Source organism: Ictidomys tridecemlineatus, chromosome 1 (assembly GCF_052094955.1).
Source record: "Ictidomys tridecemlineatus isolate mIctTri1 chromosome 1, mIctTri1.hap1, whole genome shotgun sequence".
Classification (NCBI taxonomy): domain Eukaryota; kingdom Metazoa; phylum Chordata; class Mammalia; order Rodentia; family Sciuridae; genus Ictidomys; species Ictidomys tridecemlineatus.
In genome coordinates, this window is record NC_135477.1 from 214,101,779 (window position 1) to 214,124,390 (window position 22,612).

A 22,612-nucleotide genomic window follows, 5' to 3' on the forward strand; every position below is an offset into this window, starting at 1 on the left:
GTCAACTGCTTTGGGGACTGCATTCTGCACTTTTCCTTCACTTCAGACATCACAGAAACTATATGAGAGCCTTGTGTTATATGTTTATTCTAGTTTATAAGTCCCATTCTTTACCTATGTTCAAATTGAATTAAATTACGTTTTCTTGGTAAAAAGAAAAACAGTTTATAAAACAAACCCATGAAAGTCTTTTTATTTTCAATGTTTAATCATTCCATTTGAAAAATGCAGCACTGTTTCCCTTGCAATGAAAGGTGAATGTGTGAATTCCAAAGTACTGACTATGGAAGCACAAACCTATCACAGGTGAACGTGTCGCCGAGGTCTATTAAAAAGGCATTTCCAGACAGAACTTTTGAAAGACAGATGCTGCAGGCTTTCAAAAGGAGCTAGAACATATAATAGGTGTGGCTCGCAAGGATAAGAGCAAAAGATATCACTAAAAGAAAATTTTGAAGAAAAATTTAAAAGATAGAACTCAATGTTATTTTTCTTTTTATAATATTCTTCCTTTTCTACAAGTTTGGGATTTCCAAAATACCTGCTTAATTTCTGCAAGCAAAGGTTTCTAGGTGGCGCTCTAAAGCGTTTGCCAGAAGGTGGCGGCATAAGCCCTTATTGTTTAGAGCTGTCCCAGGTGCTGAACCCAGTTCGGAGATTAAGAGCAGCTCCGCGGCTAGCCAGAGATTTCACCAAGTTTTCTCCCCAGAGGTTGCAAGGTACTGTAAGAAATGAAAAAGACCGTATAAAATGCTGGATCTCACTTACAACACATAGGTAAAATATTTCCTTCTCTGAATTTACTCGCCACAAAGCTATGAGAGGTGGCAGCATTTGGTGAAATGTAATAGGTAGTGGTAAATGAAAAGCGTGTGTGTGTGTGTGTGTGTGTGTGTGTGTGTGTGTGTGTGTGTGTGTAATACATACCGCGCTGATTTTTTTTTCTTCACTCTGAGATTCAGCTGTTTACCCGTCCTCATCCTTTGACACACCTTTTATAATTCCTCTCTCCTCCAAACTCCCAAGGTTAAAAGGGGAAGGGGGAAAAAAAAGAGTCAGGCAACAACCTCCAGGGATGTCAAGCTGGACTGTTAAGATGATGAATGGGGGCGATTTTCAAAAAATCTAAGATATACTCCAATCTTCTTTCACCAATTAACAATAATTTACAGATTGACCCAGGGCGTTCACCTTCCCATTCAGTCTCCCCGTGTCTCCTTTTTTCATTTTTCTATTGCCACTTTGGGATGTTGACTCTACTTAAGAATTTGACAGAAATAAGAGCCCGTGGTAGTTGAAAACGGATTTTTTTTTTCTTCTTTTCTCCTCGAGTTTGGCTGGGCGGGAGGCGGAGTTTGTTTGTTACAACATCAGTCTGACCAGCAGATCAGTTGTCTGTAAGCGAATTTTGAGTCTGTCTGCAGAAAGGGACTTGAATGTAAAGATGCGGAGCTAGAAGGAGAGGAAGGCGGGGACCCAGAGGAAAGAGACACTCAAGGGTTGGGGAGGTGTTAGGAGGGGAGGATTAGCGTGGGAGGAAGGGAGACCGTCTGGCTGAGCGACACACAGAGGCATAAAGAAAGGAAGGTGAGATGAAGAGGGAGAGTGAAAAGGATGGTTAGCAGGACGAAGTGGAGAGGAGGAAGCTGAAAAGAGACGGGAGGAGAGAGAGAGGGAAGGAAACAGGGAGAGGAGGGTCAGAGAGTGGCCCTGGAGGATGGGGTTTCTGATACTTCTGGGATTAGAGACTGTTTGCTAGTGGAAAGACTATGGCTCCAGCACCCAGTTGGGCATCAAGAAAGTAAAATGGACAGCGAGAGACAAACATTCCAGCCACCTTTCTGCCACCCAGAGATCCGGACACTGCTCTCTGGGAACTCTAGTTTTCTAGCTGGAGCGGCTGAGCGCCCTGCACCGCGGGAGCCAAGGAAGCCCGAGAAGCTGCTCCTCCAGATGCCTTCGCCAGAGCAGTAAGAACTTCCTGCCTGACTCCTTGCATCCCCTCGCTCAGAAACTCTCCGGGAGAGAAGACCCTAGGGGGAGGGGCGAGGGAGATACTTGCAGTCTTTCTCCCCTCCCCACGCCGGGCGTGCAGGCAAGCATGGATGTGCTCAGCCCTGGCCAGGGCAACAATACCACATCGTCCCAGGGGCCCTTCGGGACAGGCAGCAATGTTACTGACATCTCCGACGTGACCTTCAGTTACCAACTGATCACCTCTCTGCTGCTAGGCACGCTCATTTTCTGCGCGGTGCTTGGGAATGCGTGCGTGGTGGCTGCCATCGCCCTGGAGCGCTCCCTCCAGAATGTGGCCAACTATCTCATCGGCTCCTTGGCGGTCACTGACCTCATGGTGTCAGTGCTAGTGCTGCCCATGGCCGCGCTGTACCAGGTGCTCAACAAGTGGACTCTGGGCCAGGTCACCTGCGACCTGTTTATCGCCTTGGATGTTCTGTGCTGCACCTCCTCCATCCTGCACCTGTGCGCCATCGCTCTGGACAGGTACTGGGCCATCACTGACCCCATCGACTACATGAACAAGAGGACGCCCCGGCGCGCCGCTGCGCTAATCTCACTCACTTGGCTCATTGGCTTTCTCATCTCCATCCCGCCCATGCTGGGCTGGCGCACCCCAGAAGATCGCTTGGACCCCGACGCGTGCACTATCAGCAAGGACCACGGCTACACTATCTACTCCACTTTCGGCGCTTTCTATATCCCACTGCTGCTCATGCTGGTTCTCTATGGGCGCATCTTCCGTGCCGCTCGCTTCCGCATCCGCAAGACGGTCAAGAAGGTGGAGAAGAAGGGAGCTGACACCCGCCTTGGAACATCTCCGGCTCTGCAACCCAAGAAGAGCGTGAATGGACAGCCAGGTGGCAAAGACTGGAGGCGGGGCGTGGAGAACAAGTCACTGGGGGCTCTGTGCGCCAACGGCGCTGTGAGGCAGGGCGACGATGGCACCGCCCTAGAGGTAATTGAAGTACACCGAGTGGGCAACTCCAAAGAGCACCTGCCACTGCCCAGCGAGGGGGTAGGTGCTGCCCCCTGCACGACCGCCTCCTTCGAGAGGAAGAATGAGCGCAACGCTGAGGCGAAGCGCAAGATGGCCCTGGCCCGTGAGAGGAAGACCGTGAAGACGCTGGGCATCATTATGGGCACCTTTATCCTCTGCTGGCTGCCCTTTTTCATCGTAGCCCTGGTTCTGCCCTTCTGTGAGAGTAGCTGTCACATGCCTACCCTTTTGGGCGCCATAATCAACTGGCTGGGCTACTCCAACTCTCTGCTCAACCCCGTCATTTATGCCTACTTCAACAAGGACTTTCAAAACGCGTTTAAGAAGATCATCAAGTGCAAGTTTTGCCGCCGATGATGATAACTGAGGAGCATCGGACGAGAAAGGGTTAAAGGACCCGCCCCATTCACTCTGCCTCTCCAACAATCTGGAATCAACACTTAAGATAACTTGTGATCTTTCTTTTCAGCTTTTGGCTCACAGCTTCCGGATATCACCCCTTCCACACCCACTACGCCAGCGGAGGGCGCTCTCTGCAAAGGGTCCCTGGCTATGGGGCCGAAAGGCCCGGGGAACTCAGAGGGTCTTTGAGAAGGACAATGGCCTCACCATCAGTTTTGATTCCAGCCATCACCTCCTCCCTCAAGTCCCCTAAAACGTCGGGGTGGAAGTTTAAGCCTCAGTCTCTCAAGGCAGAAAATTCAAACATAATAACTATACGTACAGCCTCCGTGCTGACAACTTCCACCCGTCAGCACAACTTCTAGAACTTGGACTTTAACGTTCAGAACTTTGCTCCCTCTTTCCCGCCCTATTTGCCCTAGAAACAGCGGCTTCTCTCTCTGTCTCATGGTCTCATCCCTATTTTTCCTTTCCCTGCTTCCCTCTCTGCTGTCTTCCATCCTTAAACACTTGTTGCTGGTCTGGAAAGGCGGTAGGGTCTGCTTTTCCTTTTGCTACTAGTGCACCCGGAATCACCATCTTACTCCTTGGGCTCACAGAATAACTCTGAGGTGCACAGCTCCTGCTTGCTGTGTTTTCTTGGACTCTAAACAAGTGGCCCAGAGGTGTCTTTGATTGGGCTTGTAAGTACAAGACCCGGCCAGGGGGTGGAGAGCGAGGAAGGAATTCGGACCATTTTGTCTGGGGTTGCCTTGGTGTCAGCACTCACCAAAGAAACTGACAATCAGTGGGAAAAGCGGACTTTTGTTTGTACAGATTTCTGGCGAGTCTGTATGTCCTAGCTTCGCCACTTATATACTGCGGGTGGCGCCAGCCAGCCGCAGTGTGCTGGAAAAGCTGAGAGGCCGGAGATCCAAAGCGCCTCACCTGCTGCGCTCTTGGCGAGCTTGTCCCGTGCTTACAGGGTCCGAGTTTCTTTGCTTGAGCTCCGGGACGAATTAAAGTGCTGGTAGACAATTAGCTAGCCTTTGCTGAAATTGGCGGCGCTAGGTCCCGCGGAGCTCCGGGAACTTAAAAGCTACAACACTCTAAGAGTGGCGTCGTGGGGAGTTGAAGAAGGGCTCCCCAAGGTGCGCGTGTCAGGACTCCAGCTCCTTTTCCCGCGGAACTCGAAACTGCACTTTTGTCCATAGGATACTGACTTTTTCCTCTTAAATCACCCTTTGTCCCTTTCCAATCAGGAAACAGCTCTGTTCAACGTGTCTAAACACTGCACTGGATTTGTTCAAGACCTCCAGTACACAAAGTTAGCAGAACTGTGGCTTTCTGAATAGGAAGTCTTGAATTTTTAATTGAATGACTCCCACTGGGTTAGAATGATCTATAATTCCAGAGGCAGACACTTTCAATAGTGCAACCCTAAAAGATTGTTTAGGGGTTGCTCTCTGAGGAGTCTCTGAGAATCTTGTAGAAGATGTATTTGCTCCCTGGTCTGGTTGTTCTGCACCTGGGGTTTACTGGGAATCAGGCTGTGGGTCCTTTAAATTTGTGGAGCACTCTAAGCTTTCTCTCCCTAGAAAAGTTAATCTTCCCGCCTTGCCTGGCTACTTTTGCTGAGAAACCTATTATAATCTTTGCTGCCCCCAGGAAGGGAAATTATTTCGGTGCTCCCTTTGGATGTAAATTTCCAGCCACATGTGGAGATCAAGAGGTTTATCATAGTTAGATCCTAGCTTCGAATTTTCAGAGGAATAATAGTTACCTTTTTCCTGTAATTATATGAAGTTACTGATTTTTACTCTCCTCCTTCAACTGTATGTTTTGAATGTTTGCATCTGCTATTTTGAGAACTGTGTTGTATTTTTACAGATTGCAAAAGTTGCAAATGTTCATTGTGTGTAAGAAGGTGAAAGGACAGCTCTATCACTTGAAGACATTGTATTGTTTGTCAAACTAAACAAAGCCTCCATTTGGTTTCTTTCTTTTGAAACTGGGAGTAAATATGGTAATCCACTTAAACAGAGGAAAATTTAAGAACTTTGAGGATGTCTTGTCTATGCATATGTAATGCTGACGCTGGGATCTAGTGGAGAAGTTAAGGCAGACTTCTCCCATACAACTATTATCCATTTGAAAAGTCAGTTTCTTCCTTTCTTTTTGTTTAAAATAATCTAAGTAGTATTATATGAGAAAACAAACTTTTCTGTATGCTTTACTAAATTTATAGCAAATCCTATATTTAAAATAATCAAATCTCCAAATTAGCTCCTTCAAATTATGACGTGGCCAACAAATACTACATTAGAAATTTTGAAATTTCTACTTACTTATTTCTTTTACAGGATTATATGACTGTGATTTGGGGGCATTTCTTCCTGCTTTAGAGGCTTTACACAAGAATGGAAAAGAAACATTCAATTGAGGTGGAATTGTCTAAAAGCAATAGAGAAATTAAAGTAATAAGTGCAAAAGAGCCATATAGCTCTAAAGATCCCTGATGCTTTTTTTTTCTTTTACAGTACTTGTATTAAGGTAAAGTATTTATGCATCAAAATTGGCCTTCACTTTTCCTTGTAATAATAAAAACTTCAATACTGGCAATGCTACAATAAACTGATATCAGTAACACATGCATCTTTATTTAACTGAAATCTGTGCACTTGTGAATTATTTGCAAAATTTTAAAATTAAAGGTGAAAATGCAGTTGTTAGAGGAAGACCCTGCATTACAACCTGAAATGTATCCTAGATAAGTGATTTCTTTTTTTAAAAAAAAATATGCCTCTGGAAAGAGAATGTCCTTTCTCATGATTTAGGCATGAAACCATGCATCTCCCTGACTGACACTGCAGATAGGCTTTAGGTATCTGTCTAATTAATATGGACAGGATGAGAGTCACAAAGAAGAGAAATGCAGTTCCAGTAGAAGTAACAGAGGCCCATCCTGCTTTTTAAAGCAGTGATAGTACAGAGATCCATTCTCTGTCTTTCCTAAGCACTCAGCTAAAAGAAATTTACCTCTCATTTCAAAGAGGCATTTCATGGTTTGGGGGTTTGTTTGATAGTGGGTTTCTGGATATAAGATTCATACTATGCTAAACACAATTCTTTATGTTCTTTACCCCTTACTGGAATAATCAGTAACACTTCTTGTTTCTATTGTTATATTTGTTAATCTTACTGCTTTCTGGTGTCAGATGGCTGTAGGGCAAAGAAAGCAAACCTCCGTAAACAGAGGTCAGCCACCTCAGAGAGCACTCAGAAGTTGCATGCATCCTGGTTTAGGCAAAATATGTAGATAAATAGATTATCTCAATGAAGGAGAATGAGAACTCACTAGAGTTTCTTATTTGAAATATGTTACATAAATGTATCCTGCCCCTTGAGTAAAATGCTAAATTCCACGTCTGCCTTTTGAATTCTGATTATCTCTGTTCTTGGTTCTGGCATCTCCTCCTCCAAAGAGACAATGGCTTTCTGTTTTCCACAGGTCTTCCTGGAGACCTCTGTCAGTTAAGAGAGGGAATTGTTACCAGTCACTTCTGGCATGATTAACAGACCCCTAACCATGAGCAGTGACCACAAGTCAGCCATTGTTGAAACAGGGGATCACCAAATAAAATACTGTCACCCTGAAGGAGCGTCAACCTTTTTGGGTATAAGACAATAAACTATATAACTACTCATGGCAGGATAAAAGTGTTGTAATAAGATGAATTGCAGGAGTTTGACGCTATATAATCTTTCATAGAACAAAGATCACTGTGTGCTGGGAGCAGATAGAGAACAGTAGGTAGGGAAAGTGGCATTGGATATCCAGGACTGAGTTCTCAGCAGATGGGGGATGGTAAGAAAAGGCAGACATTCTTTATGAAGTGACAAAAAAGGCAGTCTGATCCCTTCTTTCTGGCAAGTGCAAACCTGAGATGACATTTCTGCCTGGATGCTGATTAACACTTGAGGTTGATTATATAGGTGATGACTTTAGATAGAGATGCAGAATCAGATCCCCATGTATTAGGGTAATCTGAATGGTCTAGAAGGAAAGAGAGAGAAGATGGATCTGAAGCCAAAGGACTGAGAATTGGGGAAACAAGGTAAGAGGAAGAATGTTTTGAGCAAAGTAAAGACAGAGAAAGTGACAACAGGGTGACCAGAGTTAAGTACAAGACAAAAGAACTCACACTTATGTAAAGTTTGTGATTTTGCCAAGTGATTTTCACACATTAAATACCATTTAAGTTTGAAGGAGTAGATCCTCAAATTTAAAAACCCTAATTAGGCAATTTTAGCTGAGCATAATATTTACAGTAATAGTTAAGTACAGAAAAAGGCACATAAGATCTTATGTGCCCGTTTTCCACAGGTCTCCTTGAGGCCTCATACAACTTAAACAACAAGAACTACAGTTTTAGTCTATGGGACCACTAAGAAAGAAAAAAAACAGGGTCTGTTTGTGAAGAGAGAAAAAGCTGAAGATTCTGATGAGGATTCATGATAGGGAGATTTGGGTAGATGACAGAGAAGAGAAAGTTGGTTGTTTCTTCTCCTATGGATCTTTCCTTTTATAGCTTCATCTGTAAATGTGGAAAGGCTTTGTCCTCTGTAACAAGAAGATCCAGACCAGATGGCAGGGGCCTGCTGGAAAGATATTGATTGATGTTGTAGCATTTGAACAATCTGCCATTTGGGTGAGTATGTGGGGAATGCTACTACACAGAGCTGTGGTTGGATCAACTCCCTGATTATTGTAAATTTTTTTTTGTTTTGTTTTTTAGTAGAACATGTTAGTTATTTTTTGAAGAGAGTACAGTCCAGAAGGGAAAAGCCTTTCAGGAATAGTAACCCCAAAATACCATGTTAGGCAATGTGTCAAGAGTGACACATGAGGCCTACAGGTTGGTTCAGACCAGTTGACCAAGTGGAGGGCAGGGCAATATAGTTTGTTCTTCAAGTACACTTGTCAGAAACCATAGAAGACCTATTTGATCCTTACACAGGTTATTCTTAGAAAATATAGATCCATCAGTGTCTTAATTTGGGCTGCTATAACAAAAATACCATAAACAGAGTAGCTGATAAATAACAGAAATTTATTTCGTACAGTCCTGGAAGCTGAAAGATTAAGGCAGGAATAGATTCAGTATCTGGTAATGGCTTTCTTCTCATCTCATCAATGGCCATCTTTTTACTGTAAGCTCATGTGATAGAAGAAAAAATGGAACCCTCAGGCCTTTGTTATAGTCACTAATAGCATTCATGGGGGCTTCCTGAATGATTTAATTACTCCCTGCACATGCCAATACTATCGCATTGCTGATTAAATTTCAACTTTTGGATTTTGGGAGATGCATACTTTCAGACCGTAAGAGTGAGGCCAAAGTATCCAGTGAATCTCTTCCCTTTTCCAGTTCTTTGTTTATGTGGCAATGGCAGGGAGGGTAAAATGAGTTCAGTACATGGATGCTTCAATGCTTGATGCTATCTCAGACATTTCCATGCCTCCTGTCTGTATGTAACTTGTGCAACTCCCAGCTTTTCAGAAAAACATTTCCCATTTACATTGGCAAGTAATTGTTCTGTTGTGTCTAAGCTGGTTTCATTCTTGAAAACAGAAAGGGAAACAGGCTGCTTAGGGCAGAAAGGAGGGGGAAAAAAGGAAGAGATAATGGAACTCAACTCTTTTGTTACACAGCTATGGAAATTGATGGGGACATGTTTAGAAACTTCTGCAAGGTGCTTAGAAAAGAAGCATTCTATGAAATATGGTGTGTTTCATAGTCTCTGGAAGCAATTAGTCTGACTTTGCAAGAACTAAAGAAGATAGAATGCAGACTATAACTGATTTTAATCTTAAAAGAACAGTAGATACAAAATTATACTATGTTGCTAGTATTTACAGCAGAGATGGGATGATTTATGGGAGAGGTTCTGGCTTAGGAGTAGTGGAAAAATGATTCATTCATTTATTTAATAAATATTTCTAGAGTATTTACTGGCCAGGAACTATTTTATATATTCAGGATATAGCAGTGAATGGATTGGATAAATATCTCTGGTACTTTGCAAAAGATGATCATCATAATTCCCTTCTATGTGTTCACTTCTTCTGCGATGTGATTTTCAGCTTCTTCCATCAAGATATGGAGGCTACAGAAAATTACTAAGAAAATAGATTTTAAGCATTCTTAACATACAAAAAAATGCTAAGTATATGAATAATGTATATATTTTTTAAAAAAAAATATATAGGCTGCTTTTTTATACCTTGAGTTTATGATGCTTCGAGACAACACTGCTGTGGTGATAATTCTGATGATGGAACTCAAGAGACCTGTGCTCTACCTGCTCCTTTGGAACTCTGCCCAACTGTCATGTAAACAAGCTTGGGCTCATTTGCTGGAGGCTGAGAGACCAGATGGAGCAGAGGAGTCATTCTAGTTGAGATTCTCCTGGGCCAGTTATATTCCAGTTGATGTAGCAGCTGACTACAGACACAAAAGTGAGCACAGCCAAGACCAGAAGAATCTCCCAGTTTCATTCAATCTAAATTACAAACTGAATAAATGGTTGTCATTTGAAGTCACTAAACTTTGGATAATCTGTCATACTGAGAAGCTAATGAACACAATCTCATATTTTAAGGAGTTTACATTCTAGAAAGGACACATAAAATAAACAACAACAAAATACACACATACACACACATTCACACACAACTAGAAAAAAAATTAACTCAAGTAAAATATATAGGAGTACTGAAAGGGAGGGGAAGGATGTTGCTATTTTTTGCAGGTTTTCAGAAGATGGCTTGAAAAGTTCCCATGAATTAGAGGTGCAGTAAAAATGAGCACTTGAATAAATAAAGCTTAAGAAATGTCATGCAATTGTTATGGTTTAGATGTGGTGTCCTCCAAAATCTCACGTGTAAGACAAGGCAAGAAGGTTTGGAGGAGAAATGATTGGGTCATAGCCTTAACCACCTAATCAGTGAATTAAACCTTTGTGGGATTAACTGAGTAGTAACTGGAAACAGGTGGGGTGTGGCTAGAGGAAATGGTTCATTGAGGATGTGGCTATGGGGCATATATTTTGTATCTGGAGAGTGCATACTCTCTCTCTCTCTCTGATTTCTGATAGTGATGAGAGCTGCTTCCTCCACCACATTCTCCTGCCATAATGTTGAGGCTTCAGGAATGGAGACAGCCTTGGGTGCACTAAGACCCCTGAAACCATGAGCCCTCAAATAAACTTTTCCTCTTCTACAACTGTTCTAGTCAGGTCTTTTAGTCACAGCAGGGAAAAAGCTGTCTAAAACAGCAATTTACTGTGAAAACTAAGAAGAATTTATTTCAAATAAGAAATAACAGGAACTTGTTGATTTGGGGATTTGTATACTGCAATTCTAGGGTTTTACCCATTTCCTGATCAGAGACTCATTTATATTAAAAGTATTAGTATTCAACCATTTCATGATAATGCTCAGCCAGATCATAGGCAGACCTAAGTGAGGTTTTATCAAATTGCATATATTCCTATGACCCTGAAACTCTAGAATGTACTCTACAGTGTAGAAAGCAAATAAGATCAATTTAACTCCCTAATATGTTAAATATTGCCATCTTGGTATGTTGTATAGTTTCATTTTTAAAACAGCTTTACTGAGATATAATTCCCATCCTTTACAATTAAGACATTTAAAGTGTAGAACTCAAAGGTTTTTTTGTACATTCATAGGACTACACATCCATCATCACAATTGATTTTGAAATTTTCATCACCATCCACCCCCCAAATAAATCCTGATCCCTTAGCAGTCAGCCCTACTTTCCATTGATCACTGAATTCTAGGGATCAACTGAATTCTAGGCCAAACACTGAACTGCTTTCTGTCTTTATAGATTTTCCTTTCTGGACATTTCAGATAAGTGGAATCATATAACACATGGTGTTTGTAACTGGCTTCTTTTATTTAGTTCAATGTTTTCAAGGGTCATCCATGTTGTAATGTGTAGTAATACTTTATCTGTTTTTACTGCCAAATAACATCCCATAAAAATATTTTAAAAATGTATTCATTAATCAGTTCATGAATATTGGGATTGTTTCCACTTTTTGGCTATTATGAAAAATACTGCTTAAACATTCATGCATAGGGGTTAGGGTTGTGGCTTAGTGGCAGAACACTTGCCTAGCATGTGTGAGGGACTGGGTTTGATTCTTGGCACCACATATAAATAAATAAAATAAAGGACTATTGATAACTAAAAAAAAAAAATTAGAAAAAAAAAACACTCATGAACAAACTGGGTGCAGGGACACATGCCTATAATCCCACTAGTTCAGGAGGCTGAGGCCAGAAAATCACAAGTTTGAAGCCAGTCTCAGCAACTTAGCAAGGCCCTAAGCAACTTAGTGAGACTCCAATGTTGCTCAGTGGTTAATCACCCCATGCGTTCAATCCCTGGTATGAAAAAAAGTACATAAATTTATGCGTGGGTATATATTTTCATTAATCTTGGTTATAAACCTAGAAGTAGAATTGCTGGATTATGTGGTAACTCAGTGTTTTAACTTTTTGAGAAACCTCCAGAGCACTTTTATAAAATAGTTGTTCCATTTTAAAAATCCCAGAATAAGAGGATTCTAATTTCTTCTAATCCTCCTTAATACTTATTATTTTCTGTTTGTTTGTTGGTTGGTAGATATGTGATGGGTCTTAAGTAGTATCTCATTGTGGTTCTGACTTTGCAGTTTTCTTTCTTTTTTGGGGGGTGGGGGGAGGTGCTGGGGATTGAACCCAGGGCCTTGTGCATGAGAACCAAGCACTCTACCAACTGAGCTCTATTCCCAGCCCCTGACTTTGCATTTTTTCTAATGACCAAAAATGTTAAGCATCTTTTCATGTGTTTATTGGCCATTTTCATATCTTATTCAGATACATGGCAATTCAAATTCTTTGATGATTTTAAACTAGAAAATCTTTTTTATTATTGACTTGCAAGAGTTCTTTGTTCTGGATATTAGAGTCTTATCAGATTTATGGTTTTCTACTTTTTTTCCAATCTTATTTTCTTTTTACTTTCTTGATGCTATCTTTTGCAGCAAAAGGATGTTAATAATTTTTTAGCTTATAAACAAAGGGAAATTATTTATCACAGTTCTAGAATCTGAGAAGTCTCCAAGGCACCAACAGATTCAATATCTGGTGAGGAACAATTTCTTAGTCTACAAACAGCACTTTCTTGTGCTGAGGCAGAAGAGCTCCCTTGAGCATATTTGACAAGGCAGTAAGTAGTCTTTTGACTGAGGACTCTGCTCCCATGATCTAATTACGTCCCAAAGGGACTCACCTCTCCAAACTACCACCTGGGGGTTATGACTCCAACAGGTAAATTTGGGGCAAGGGGACACAAACATTCAGACCATAGTAGTTGTCAATGCCATTTATAGATAGTAAAGGATTTTAATTTTGATAAAATTTAATGTGTCTTTTTTTTTCTTCTGTCACTTGTGCTTTTGATGTAGTAGCTAAGAAGGCCATGAAGATTTATTCCTGTTTTTCTAAGGGCTTTTAAAAAAATAGTTTTGGCTTTAACATTTAGGTAATTGATCCATTTTCAGTTATTTTTACATATGTTGTAATTGAGAAGCTTAACTTCAGTTTTTATTTTCCATTTTCAATGCTGTTATGGTTTGGGTGTAATTTCAATGTTCCTTCTAAAATCCATATTTAAAGGCTTTGAAACCAGGTGGCAATATTAGAAGGTACTATATACCTTTAAGACGTGGGGCCTATTTTCATTAGGGACATACTCTTTAAGGGGATTTGGGACCCCCACCTCTTTCTTTCTAATTCCTGTTCTGAGATGTGACTGCATACTCTGACCTGTGAGTCCACCAATATGTGCCACTCTTGCCAAAGGTCCAAAACCAGGGGCTGCCCAATCTTAGATTTCAGCCTCTAGAACCATATAAATAAATATAATAAGAATATAAATAAACTTCTCTTTACTTCCCAAGTAACTTGTGTAAGGAATTTTGTTATAGTGATGAAAGGTCAACTAATACAAATACCATTTGTCAAAAGACTATTCTTATCCCATTGATGTTTTAGCACCCTTGATGAAGATCAATTGAGCATAAATGAAAGGAATTACTTTTCAATTCTATTCCATTGATCTGTATGATTATCTTTATACCAACACCACCTAGCTTTTATTCCTATAGCTTTGTAATGAGTTTTGAAATTGGAAAATGTGAGTCTTCTAACTTTGTTCTTTTTCTTTCAAGAATAAAATCAACGAAATCATGCTATATGCCTATATGAATATATCACAATAAAGCCTATTTTATGTGTAATTATGATGTATCAATTAGAATAGATGGAAGGGAAACCAATATATTAGATGAAGATTGGCAGAGGGAAGGGGGAAGGAAAATGGGAAATATTAAGGAATGAAATGATGCAAAATATGTTGTGTGAAAGTATGAATATGTCACATGTATTTATGTATCAATGAAATGTGCTAATAAAAATTATTTCAGCTGTTCTGGGTCTCTTATAATTCCATATGAGTTATTAAGATCAATTTTTCAATTTCAGAAAAAAAGGCAGCTGGGATTTTAATAGGGATATGTAGATCAGTACAGGGAATACTGATATAATGATGGTATTAAATCTTCTGATCTATGGATAGGAGTGTCTTTCTATTTATTTTTAGTGTGATTTATTTTAACAATAATTTCTTAGTCATTTTCTTCTTTTTGTTGTTATTATGAATTGTTTTCTTATTTTTTTTCAAATTGTTGATTGTTGATAGTGTATAAAAATATAATTTTTGTATATTGACCTTATATTTTGAAGTCGTGATAAAAGTGTTTATTTTAATAGATCTTTTATTAGCATTTTCTATATTCAACATAATACCAATTCCAAACAGAAATAGCTTTACTTCTTTTTTCAAATATGGATGGTTTATTTTATTTCATTGCCCAATTCCCTTGCTAGAACCTACAGTATAAAGTTAAAATGGTAAGAGTGGACATCCTGATTGTTCCTGATCTTCTGGAGAAAGAATTTGGCCTTGTACTTTATGACATTAACTGTGTTTTTTTCCATAACTGCTCTTTATCAGGTTGAAGAAGTTTTCTTATTTTCCTAGTTTGTTCAAAGTTTTCATCATGGAAGGATGTTGGATTTTATTAAATGATTTCTCTGTGTGAATCTGCATTCTGTTGATTATGGTTTATTATATGAATTTACTTTAAGAAATAAAACCAAATTTGCATTTTTTGGATAAATTTCACTTGATAGTGTTATATAATTCTTGATATGTTTCTTTGGATTTGATTTGCTAGGGTTTTTTTTTTTAGGGTTTTCATCTATACTCTTAAGAGGTATTTGTTGTTTTTCTATCATTGTTATATCTTTATTTGATTTTTGTCTCTGTATAATACTAGATTGTCTATACTTTTAAAATAAAGACTAGGCCTGACATGTGCATATGGCTCCTGTGCAATGATGACCTGTGTATGCACATGTACAGATTTGACCATGCATCAAAGTGTTGGCTAAGTCTTGATGCCTTTCAGCCCAGTAGAGGATCTGGGTAGGCCTCCATAATCCTAAAAACAACCATAATAATTACAAATCACAGAGACAAAAGTGTTCATACTTTCTATCTGATTAAAATACTATATTATGGTTGAATAATGTATGAGTTTGCTTGTGCTTACCAATGTCTGAGACTTTTTCTTCCAGGCTGCACAGCTAATCTACATTTTCCAATTTCCCTTCTTTTCGATGTATTGATGAAGCTGGTTTTGGGCTAGTATAATATGTGCATAAGTGATATCACTGTTTTGAGAGTTATACTGGAAAACTTCCAGAGTGACTTTCTTTTTGCTATTTGGTAGGAAGAAGATTCCATGGCCCTAGAGAAGATTAAGACAACAGGTTTAAGGACTGGATATATGAATTTCTATGTGGAGTACAATTTCATTTACCACAGTATCCACCAACCAGCCTCGGACTATGATAAGAACAGAAATGAAATCTGAGATTAATTTCAGAAAAGGGACATTTTTGGGTTGTTTGTATAGCAATTACATTAACCTAATCAATACAAAATATACAGAAGTAATATTTTAGACTAAACATTTCAGTGTCCTCTCAGTGATGTTGTACTAGATAGTTGAGGTAACTTCCAATTACTTTTTTATTTTGTTAAGGTCACAAATGTGCTGGTAGTCAATGAACAAAGACCAAGATGTTGTATCTTCAGTATATGCTCTGAACTTTACTGAGAAGCCAAGAGGAAGACTTGTGACCCTCACTGATGCCTTAGTTCAGACACCTAGTGTTTCTCTGGGTTAATTTTATAGAGTACCTTTATAATTATGTGCCTAGGCTGCATGCTTGGCTGTCCCTTGGGTTTCAGGAAAAAAAAATGAGTAAGTAGGCACAAATTATTAAAATAAAGAAATTCCTTTATTCCATCATGCTTTCCCTATTAGTCTCTGAAAATGTACACTGCATAACTCCTTTCTAAAATCTTTGCATTAGTCAGCTTTTCATCACTATGACCCAACATACATAACATGAACAACTTAGAGAAGATTTATTTTGGTTCATGTTTCAGAGGTGTCAGTCCATGGTTGGCCGGCTCCATCACTTTGGGCCTAAAGTGATGCAGAACATTATGGCAGAAGGGTATGGTAGAAGAAAGATGCTCATCTCATGGTAGCCAGGAAAGAGAGAGTAGAAGGGGTCAGGGACAAGATATAGTATCTAAGGGCATGCCCCAGTGATCTACACCCTCCAACCATGCCCTGATTGCCTACAATTTCCACCACCTCCTCGTAGTACATATAGCATTTAGTGGATTAACCCACTGATGAGGTCAGCTCCCTCATAATCCAATCACTTCCCAAGAGCTCAACTTCTGAATCTTGCTACACTGGAGACCACACTTTCAACACATAAGAGTTTGAGGGACATTTTAAATCTAAACCATAATAGTCTCCTATATAACTTTTTAAAAATTTCCCAGCAGACTAACAATAATGATGATACACAGAAACTTTTATCATTTAGAATGTAAGAGCAAAGTGTTCTAAATTCTCTAATAAAGATATTGCTAATTGACATGACATTCAAAAAACTAAATAACCATAGAACATCTCATGCTTTAGTTTATTCCCATGTTTATATTATGTATATGTATATATATGCATATATATTCACACAAGGGAATGAAATGATGTAATTTTAATTGTACCATGTTTTTCTAGTAATAGTTTTCTACTTGCATACATTTGTACATGTAGGTGGATGATAATAAGAGGATAGATATCCAAGAAGACTTCTTCAGTGTTTAAGTGAGATTATTCATGAGTTTTTGAGCACAATTAGATATTGATTGCAGTTAGAATAGCTTAGCCTAGCATAAAGGAGAAAGGGCTGAAAAGGGAGGAATTAACAGTAGAGGAGTGCTAGGAGTTTGGAGATCTTGGAGACTGATCGTCTGTGAAAAGGGCCATTAGGAAGAATCCTACATTTGGATTTGGGAAGAGAATGGAATAGACTAGAAATAGCAAAATTAAGAAGAGGAGGTGTTAGTTCAGAAGCAATAGAAGGTCCTTGATGAATTTCTAGAATTCAATTTCAAGAGTAGGAAAAAGAAAGAAAACAGACTGATGAGAGGTAAGGGGGCCAACGAGGCCATACAACTGTTGCATGTTGAACACTAGCCTTAAAGTGTATGTTATTAGAAGAATGAAAGAGAAGAGTTTGGTGGTATCAATGGTTATTTGTCTTCTTTTTTTCCCCCTTCAAATAAATTATGTCTGTAGATACTAGGAAAATGGAAACAACAGAGGAGGTAAATTTAAGGCCAGAAGAACTTGAAATTCTGGTGAATAAGAGGTAATTGAAGGAGCTAAATATTGAGGAAGGCAAGAGGTTGAAGGGTTAAACTTTGAGGCAGGAACATTCTGTGAGATAGGAGATGTGTGGAGAGGGAGAGCTATTTTACAGCTTTTGGGAGGAAAGAAGATATTTGATGAGGACCATCCTGTCAGTGGTTTTGAGTGGCCTATGTAGAAGGATGCCACAGATGATGAATCAAGATTAAAGCACCTCTGGACTGGAGAACTGTGATCTGGGATCCAGGGAAAAGAATAGAATTGAAGGTTGCAGCAGTATTTGTTGTAAGTTGTTTTGGAGTTTGACTTGGAAGTTACAGGACATGTGATGTCTATTTCTGGCTCTCCTGGCCTGCTCCTCCACCATCTTTGGCATGATTCAAAGTTGAAGAAATGATGACACAGAGCATGTGGGTACCTTCCAGGCCTGGCAGTTGCTGATTAATTTCACATAACCATTGTCTCTCTAAGGAGCTATAGGAATGTTCTTTCATTACTGGCACTTTGACAAAGAGGAAAGAATATGTGCCTTATGCTTTTTAAAAGTAAGAAGTAAGGGACAGCAGAATAAAATAGGTGTTACTATTGCTGTGGGTATATACGTGACTGCATGACCAATGTAATTCTGCAACCTGTACACTCAGAAACATGAGAAATTATATCCCATCTGATTCAAATGTATGATACGTCCAGATCATTGTACTGTCATGTGTAACAAATTAAAACAAATTTAAAAAAAAAGAAGTAAGGGAATAAAAAACAGGAGTGGGGACAATGACTTTTGTTGGGTAGATAGGATCTAGAAAAGCTAATGTGACTAAAATTGTACTGGTGGCTTGGTAAGAGCAGGATGACTGAACGGTCAGCCAGCTATGGTTATACCTAAAGCTAGGCAGTCTGGTCATGTACTAAATTAGATCCAAGGGAATAACTGACTCTTAGCTTATTTAGCCATTCATCCCCACCTCCTCCTATTACCCAGTCCCGTTCCTCTGTTGTTGTGTCTCTCATATATGCTTCTTCCATTAAAAGAGAGAGAGAGAGAGAGAGAGAGAGAGAGAGAGAGAGAGAGAGAGAGAGAGAGAGAGAGAGAGAACAACAAAAACCGTATGTATTGCCATTCTAGATTTTATTTTAGGTTTTATGTATGCCTCCTGATGGCACAACTATTCTAGCTTCCTAAATTGTTCTCCATTCCTTTCTTCTCTACTTCATCCATTTCTTCCCATTATATCTTGAGTACCACTGTTCAATCAATTTTTCTATTATGGAAAGATCCCCCATATTCCAGTTTGTTATCTAAATATGACCAATTCTTCTAACCTGGTGCTAGGATTCAATGGGATAAATTCTGGGGACAGCAAAAATGTCTGCTATGAATTCACTACGGAAAGAATATTATTTAATCTTTACTCAAGGGATAACTTTGATTGGGACATTCATTGGTTTTGTAGTTTCAGAGCAGGGAGAAAAATACTATTTAATATTAGATGTAAACCCAATTTTTAATCACATGAAATAGAAGACAGAGTTAAGTGGAAACTTTGCCATTTTAATGGCCTTTTTGAATGCCTAAGAGAGAAGTAAGAGGACATTTACAAATGATCAGTGTCCACATGATTGAGCTTTTATTTTAAAGAAATAAGATAATGCAGAAGAATTAAGAATGAGTTTGGTTAATCAGTAAAATTAGAAAATGTAGTACCCATCAACCTTTCTCCCTCCCGGTCTTTGCTTTATCCTTTGCTTGACCCTGATGCAAATCACCTTTTTCCTCAGTCTCTATCTCTCTCTTTCAGGGGTAGACAGACACTCTCTAATCTTTGGCTCTAGTCATGTTGGGTAATGATATTTTCTTCTTTACTGAATTTTAATCTTGAAAGCGTTATCTTTAAATAATGGAGACTTCAAAAGCTGACTTTAAAATTCACATATTATCAAGAGTCCAGACAGTTATTCTTTGTTTTAAAATGGTTAAGCCTTAGTCATCTCAAATCTACACATTTCATTGGTGCTATCTAATAACATTGTAATTTTTTGATTTAGTCAAATATTAATGTTTAAGAAAAATATTAATGTTAAATTAATTTATCTCCTTATTTTGCCTGTCCATTTTAATGACATAATATCTGATCATATTTGAATATTCAATTGATGTGAATTTCTACTATCATGTTCTTATCTTGATGGGGTTTTTAAAATTTGTACCTTTTCTTGATGCTTGGTTTAATATGCTTACTACTTTTAAAATTATACTATAATAATCTCTTGTGTGCTAATAATTGGTTTGGAAGTTTGATCAATTACTTCATGATCATTTACATACACATACACACATATAACTTATAATTTGACATACTTCAATGTGTCTTTATAAATTTTGGTACACTCTCAACAATATAATTTTCACATTCACATGCACAAAATAAACTATAAATCAGTGGATCTTAGGTGGGACATGTGGCAATGTCTAGAGTCATCTAGTGGGTGGACTTAAGAGATGTAATTAAAACTTCCAGAATGTGCAGAATAGCCCCCACAACAAGGGCTCAAAATGTCAGTAATGATGGGTTGAAAGAAATTCTCTAGTAAAATGGGATTGTGATCACCTTCTCATGTTTCAGAGCAAAAAAATCTAAGGTACTTTTATGGCTAGCAAAGAAATAACACACACATTTAGGAAGATTCTAAGGACAAAAATGCCATAAACTTCACTTTGATTTTGTGATGCTTTTTAGCTTTTCTGGAAGCTTTCACACATAGAATGTCATATAATTCTTGCATTATTCCTGTGATATAGAAATGGAAGATTTTCAAATAAATACAATTTTCTTAGAGATGCAAAATTATATAGAGAATTTCAGTGATAATACTAAGGTTACATGCTCATTAGTGATCCCTGTCCTCATTATGATTGTAGGAGTAAAATAAGAGGCTGACATTCCTAGGAAAAATCAGGCAAATACTGCTGGTGTACAAAATGTTCTGCTCTTCCCTTTCTTCTTATCTCCCATCTCCTGAGTAATATGAAAAATCCCAGAGGAGTAATTTTACTTCTATCTATAAACACTAATAATCTCATGTCATCATTTCAATTAAAGCATATTTCTTTATTGATATAAAATTAATCACTTATGTTAACTTGAAATTTACATTTAACATTAATTGTATTATGCAATGGAAATAAATCTCAAATTGATCTTATAAATTCTACTAATGTAGCTCTGGTAAAACTGAAGCATTTCAAGCAATATGGACTTTCCACGTATTTCCTTTGCAAGTTCTAAGTCATAATTTCTCACTTAGTTGTTGAATAATAATTGAGTTTATGACAGAATTCCATTAGACAGGATAGAGATTGATATGAGACATGGAACAGCCATTGATGCCTAATCTGTGGTATGAACCTTGGATAATGGCATCAATGATATCCAGAATGGTTACCACAGAGGACAGATCCACTGGCATTTATGCTGTTTTGGCTAAGATCTTATAGCTCTAACTTTGGGATCATTAATATTATAAAATAATATCTTTTATTTTAATAGTTGAGACAATTAATTATAAACAAAATACAGCTGTAGTCTAAATGATCTTTGTAAATATATTCATCATTCAGAATACATACCATTTAAGTCCTCTCCAGCAAATTTTAAAGGACTTTGAAAGTGAATGCATAGGGGATTACAAAGCCCTTCATCCTACTTTGACATCTTGGCCATCTGTCAGTCCAGAGTTTCCTGAAATTTACAGATTGGAGTCAAGGTTTGTTCTCAATATATTTACTGAGCTTTTGCCGAATACCTAGCAGTGAGGATACACTATAGAGGCAGAGTGGCTTCATACATGTTTTCTTCAGTTAAGCATTTATTAGGTTGTAAATTCTGAAGTAATCCTAGAGAGATATAGATGGCCCAGCTGCAAAGATAAAGGGACTGTCATTGATGAATAACTAAATACAGAGGAGACATCCCTAGGAATTTTCAGCTTGGTGGTAGATGAGCAGAGAGCTGAGAGAAAGGTTAAGAAAATAAGGAAAATCAGACGTGAAATTATCCCCACAGAAATATTTTCAAGCTATTTATTTAATAGAATGGCTAGAAAGTGAGCTGTCTTAAAAAATACCAACATACCTATTGAAGTAGTTTGTTCAAAATAGAGGAGTTGGAGGAATCAGTAAGATGGGAAGAGAGGCACCTAGCACTAGTTTGCTCCTCCATAGGATGGAAGCGAATGTGTAACTGCATGAGGTGGTGAGTGGCCGTGGGTGAGCACTGGATATTGACAGCAGAGGGGAAAAACAAAACAAACAAAAAATGATGAAATCCAGAGGCTAGAAAAGAATAATAAAGCAAGAAAGCAGTGTACCTCAATACCTGGGAGAATAACACTCTTCCTTCCAAGGTGCTAGTGGTGAAAGAGAGTCAAAGTTGGACATGAAGTCTGCACCTTGCAAAGAATCAGCTTAAATAATTAAATGACCTAGTGTCTGCACAGCAAGTTAACTTTACAGAAGAATTTTCTACATCTTTTAGCAGCCTCTCAGAGGGCTGTAGCCAGTAACCATCTTGAAAAGTGTTCTATTGTTCATGGAGTTGTGGGCCAGAGGCTGGATTCAGGGGTGGTCACTTGTCCCAAACAAGTGGAAAAAGTAATGGTGAAAGTCAGGAAAGAAATGTTAATCAATATAGGGAGAATAACCATAGTGGGAAGGCAAAGTGAGATTACGAATCTCACCCCTATCTTTGGAGGGCTGACAGTGACTGCGAGGTTTTACAGAAAGAGGAATAAGGGCATAGGTTGGGCGTTTGGATAATTGGAAAGTCTGCATGACTGGCAAAGTAGGTGATCTTAGTTAGCCATGTCCCAATCCATCGTTATCTAAGAATTGATCAGGAGGGAGTTGTCAGTGATAAGAAAAGTTCTCTTATCTGAGGAATAGATTCAATTCATCATGATATATTTATTGATCAGATCTGTTGTTCCAGGAATCCAAAATGATATGGAGAAAAGAAGACTGAAGCAAAATACAGGCTGAGGTGCCACCTTTTTTTTTTTTAAATCCTGCATTAAGCTACTCATTGGACATTTTTTTCAGGCTAAAATGAAGAGTCTAACTCTTTGTTAGACTATTGTCAGAGACTCTGCTGCTTTGAGGTATGGAAGAACCAGCATAATCAAGTCTTGAAGTCCCCAAGGACATGTGCTTCACTGACTGGTTAGACAGCACCACAGTACAGTCTTGGCTTGGGGGCATGTCTCTGA

General features: G+C 38.7%; 1 protein-coding gene across 1 annotated transcript; it reads left to right on the top strand.

The window, feature by feature from the left end:
- The first annotated feature begins 1,353 nt into the window (after positions 1-1,353).
- Htr1a (5-hydroxytryptamine receptor 1A) lies at positions 1,354-6,046 on the top strand. The gene has a single exon (XM_021722494.3). It carries the CDS (start codon positions 2,102-2,104, stop codon positions 3,371-3,373), a length of 1,272 nt encoding a protein of 423 aa, XP_021578169.1. The 5' UTR covers positions 1,354-2,101; the 3' UTR covers positions 3,374-6,046.
- The last annotated feature ends 16,566 nt before the right edge of the window (positions 6,047-22,612 follow it).

Bases quoted from the DNA above. Each gene is read 5' to 3' on its own strand.
- Htr1a (XM_021722494.3), top strand. From the start codon at position 2,102: ATGGATGTGCTCAGCCCTGGCCAGGGCAACAATACCACATCGTCCCAG.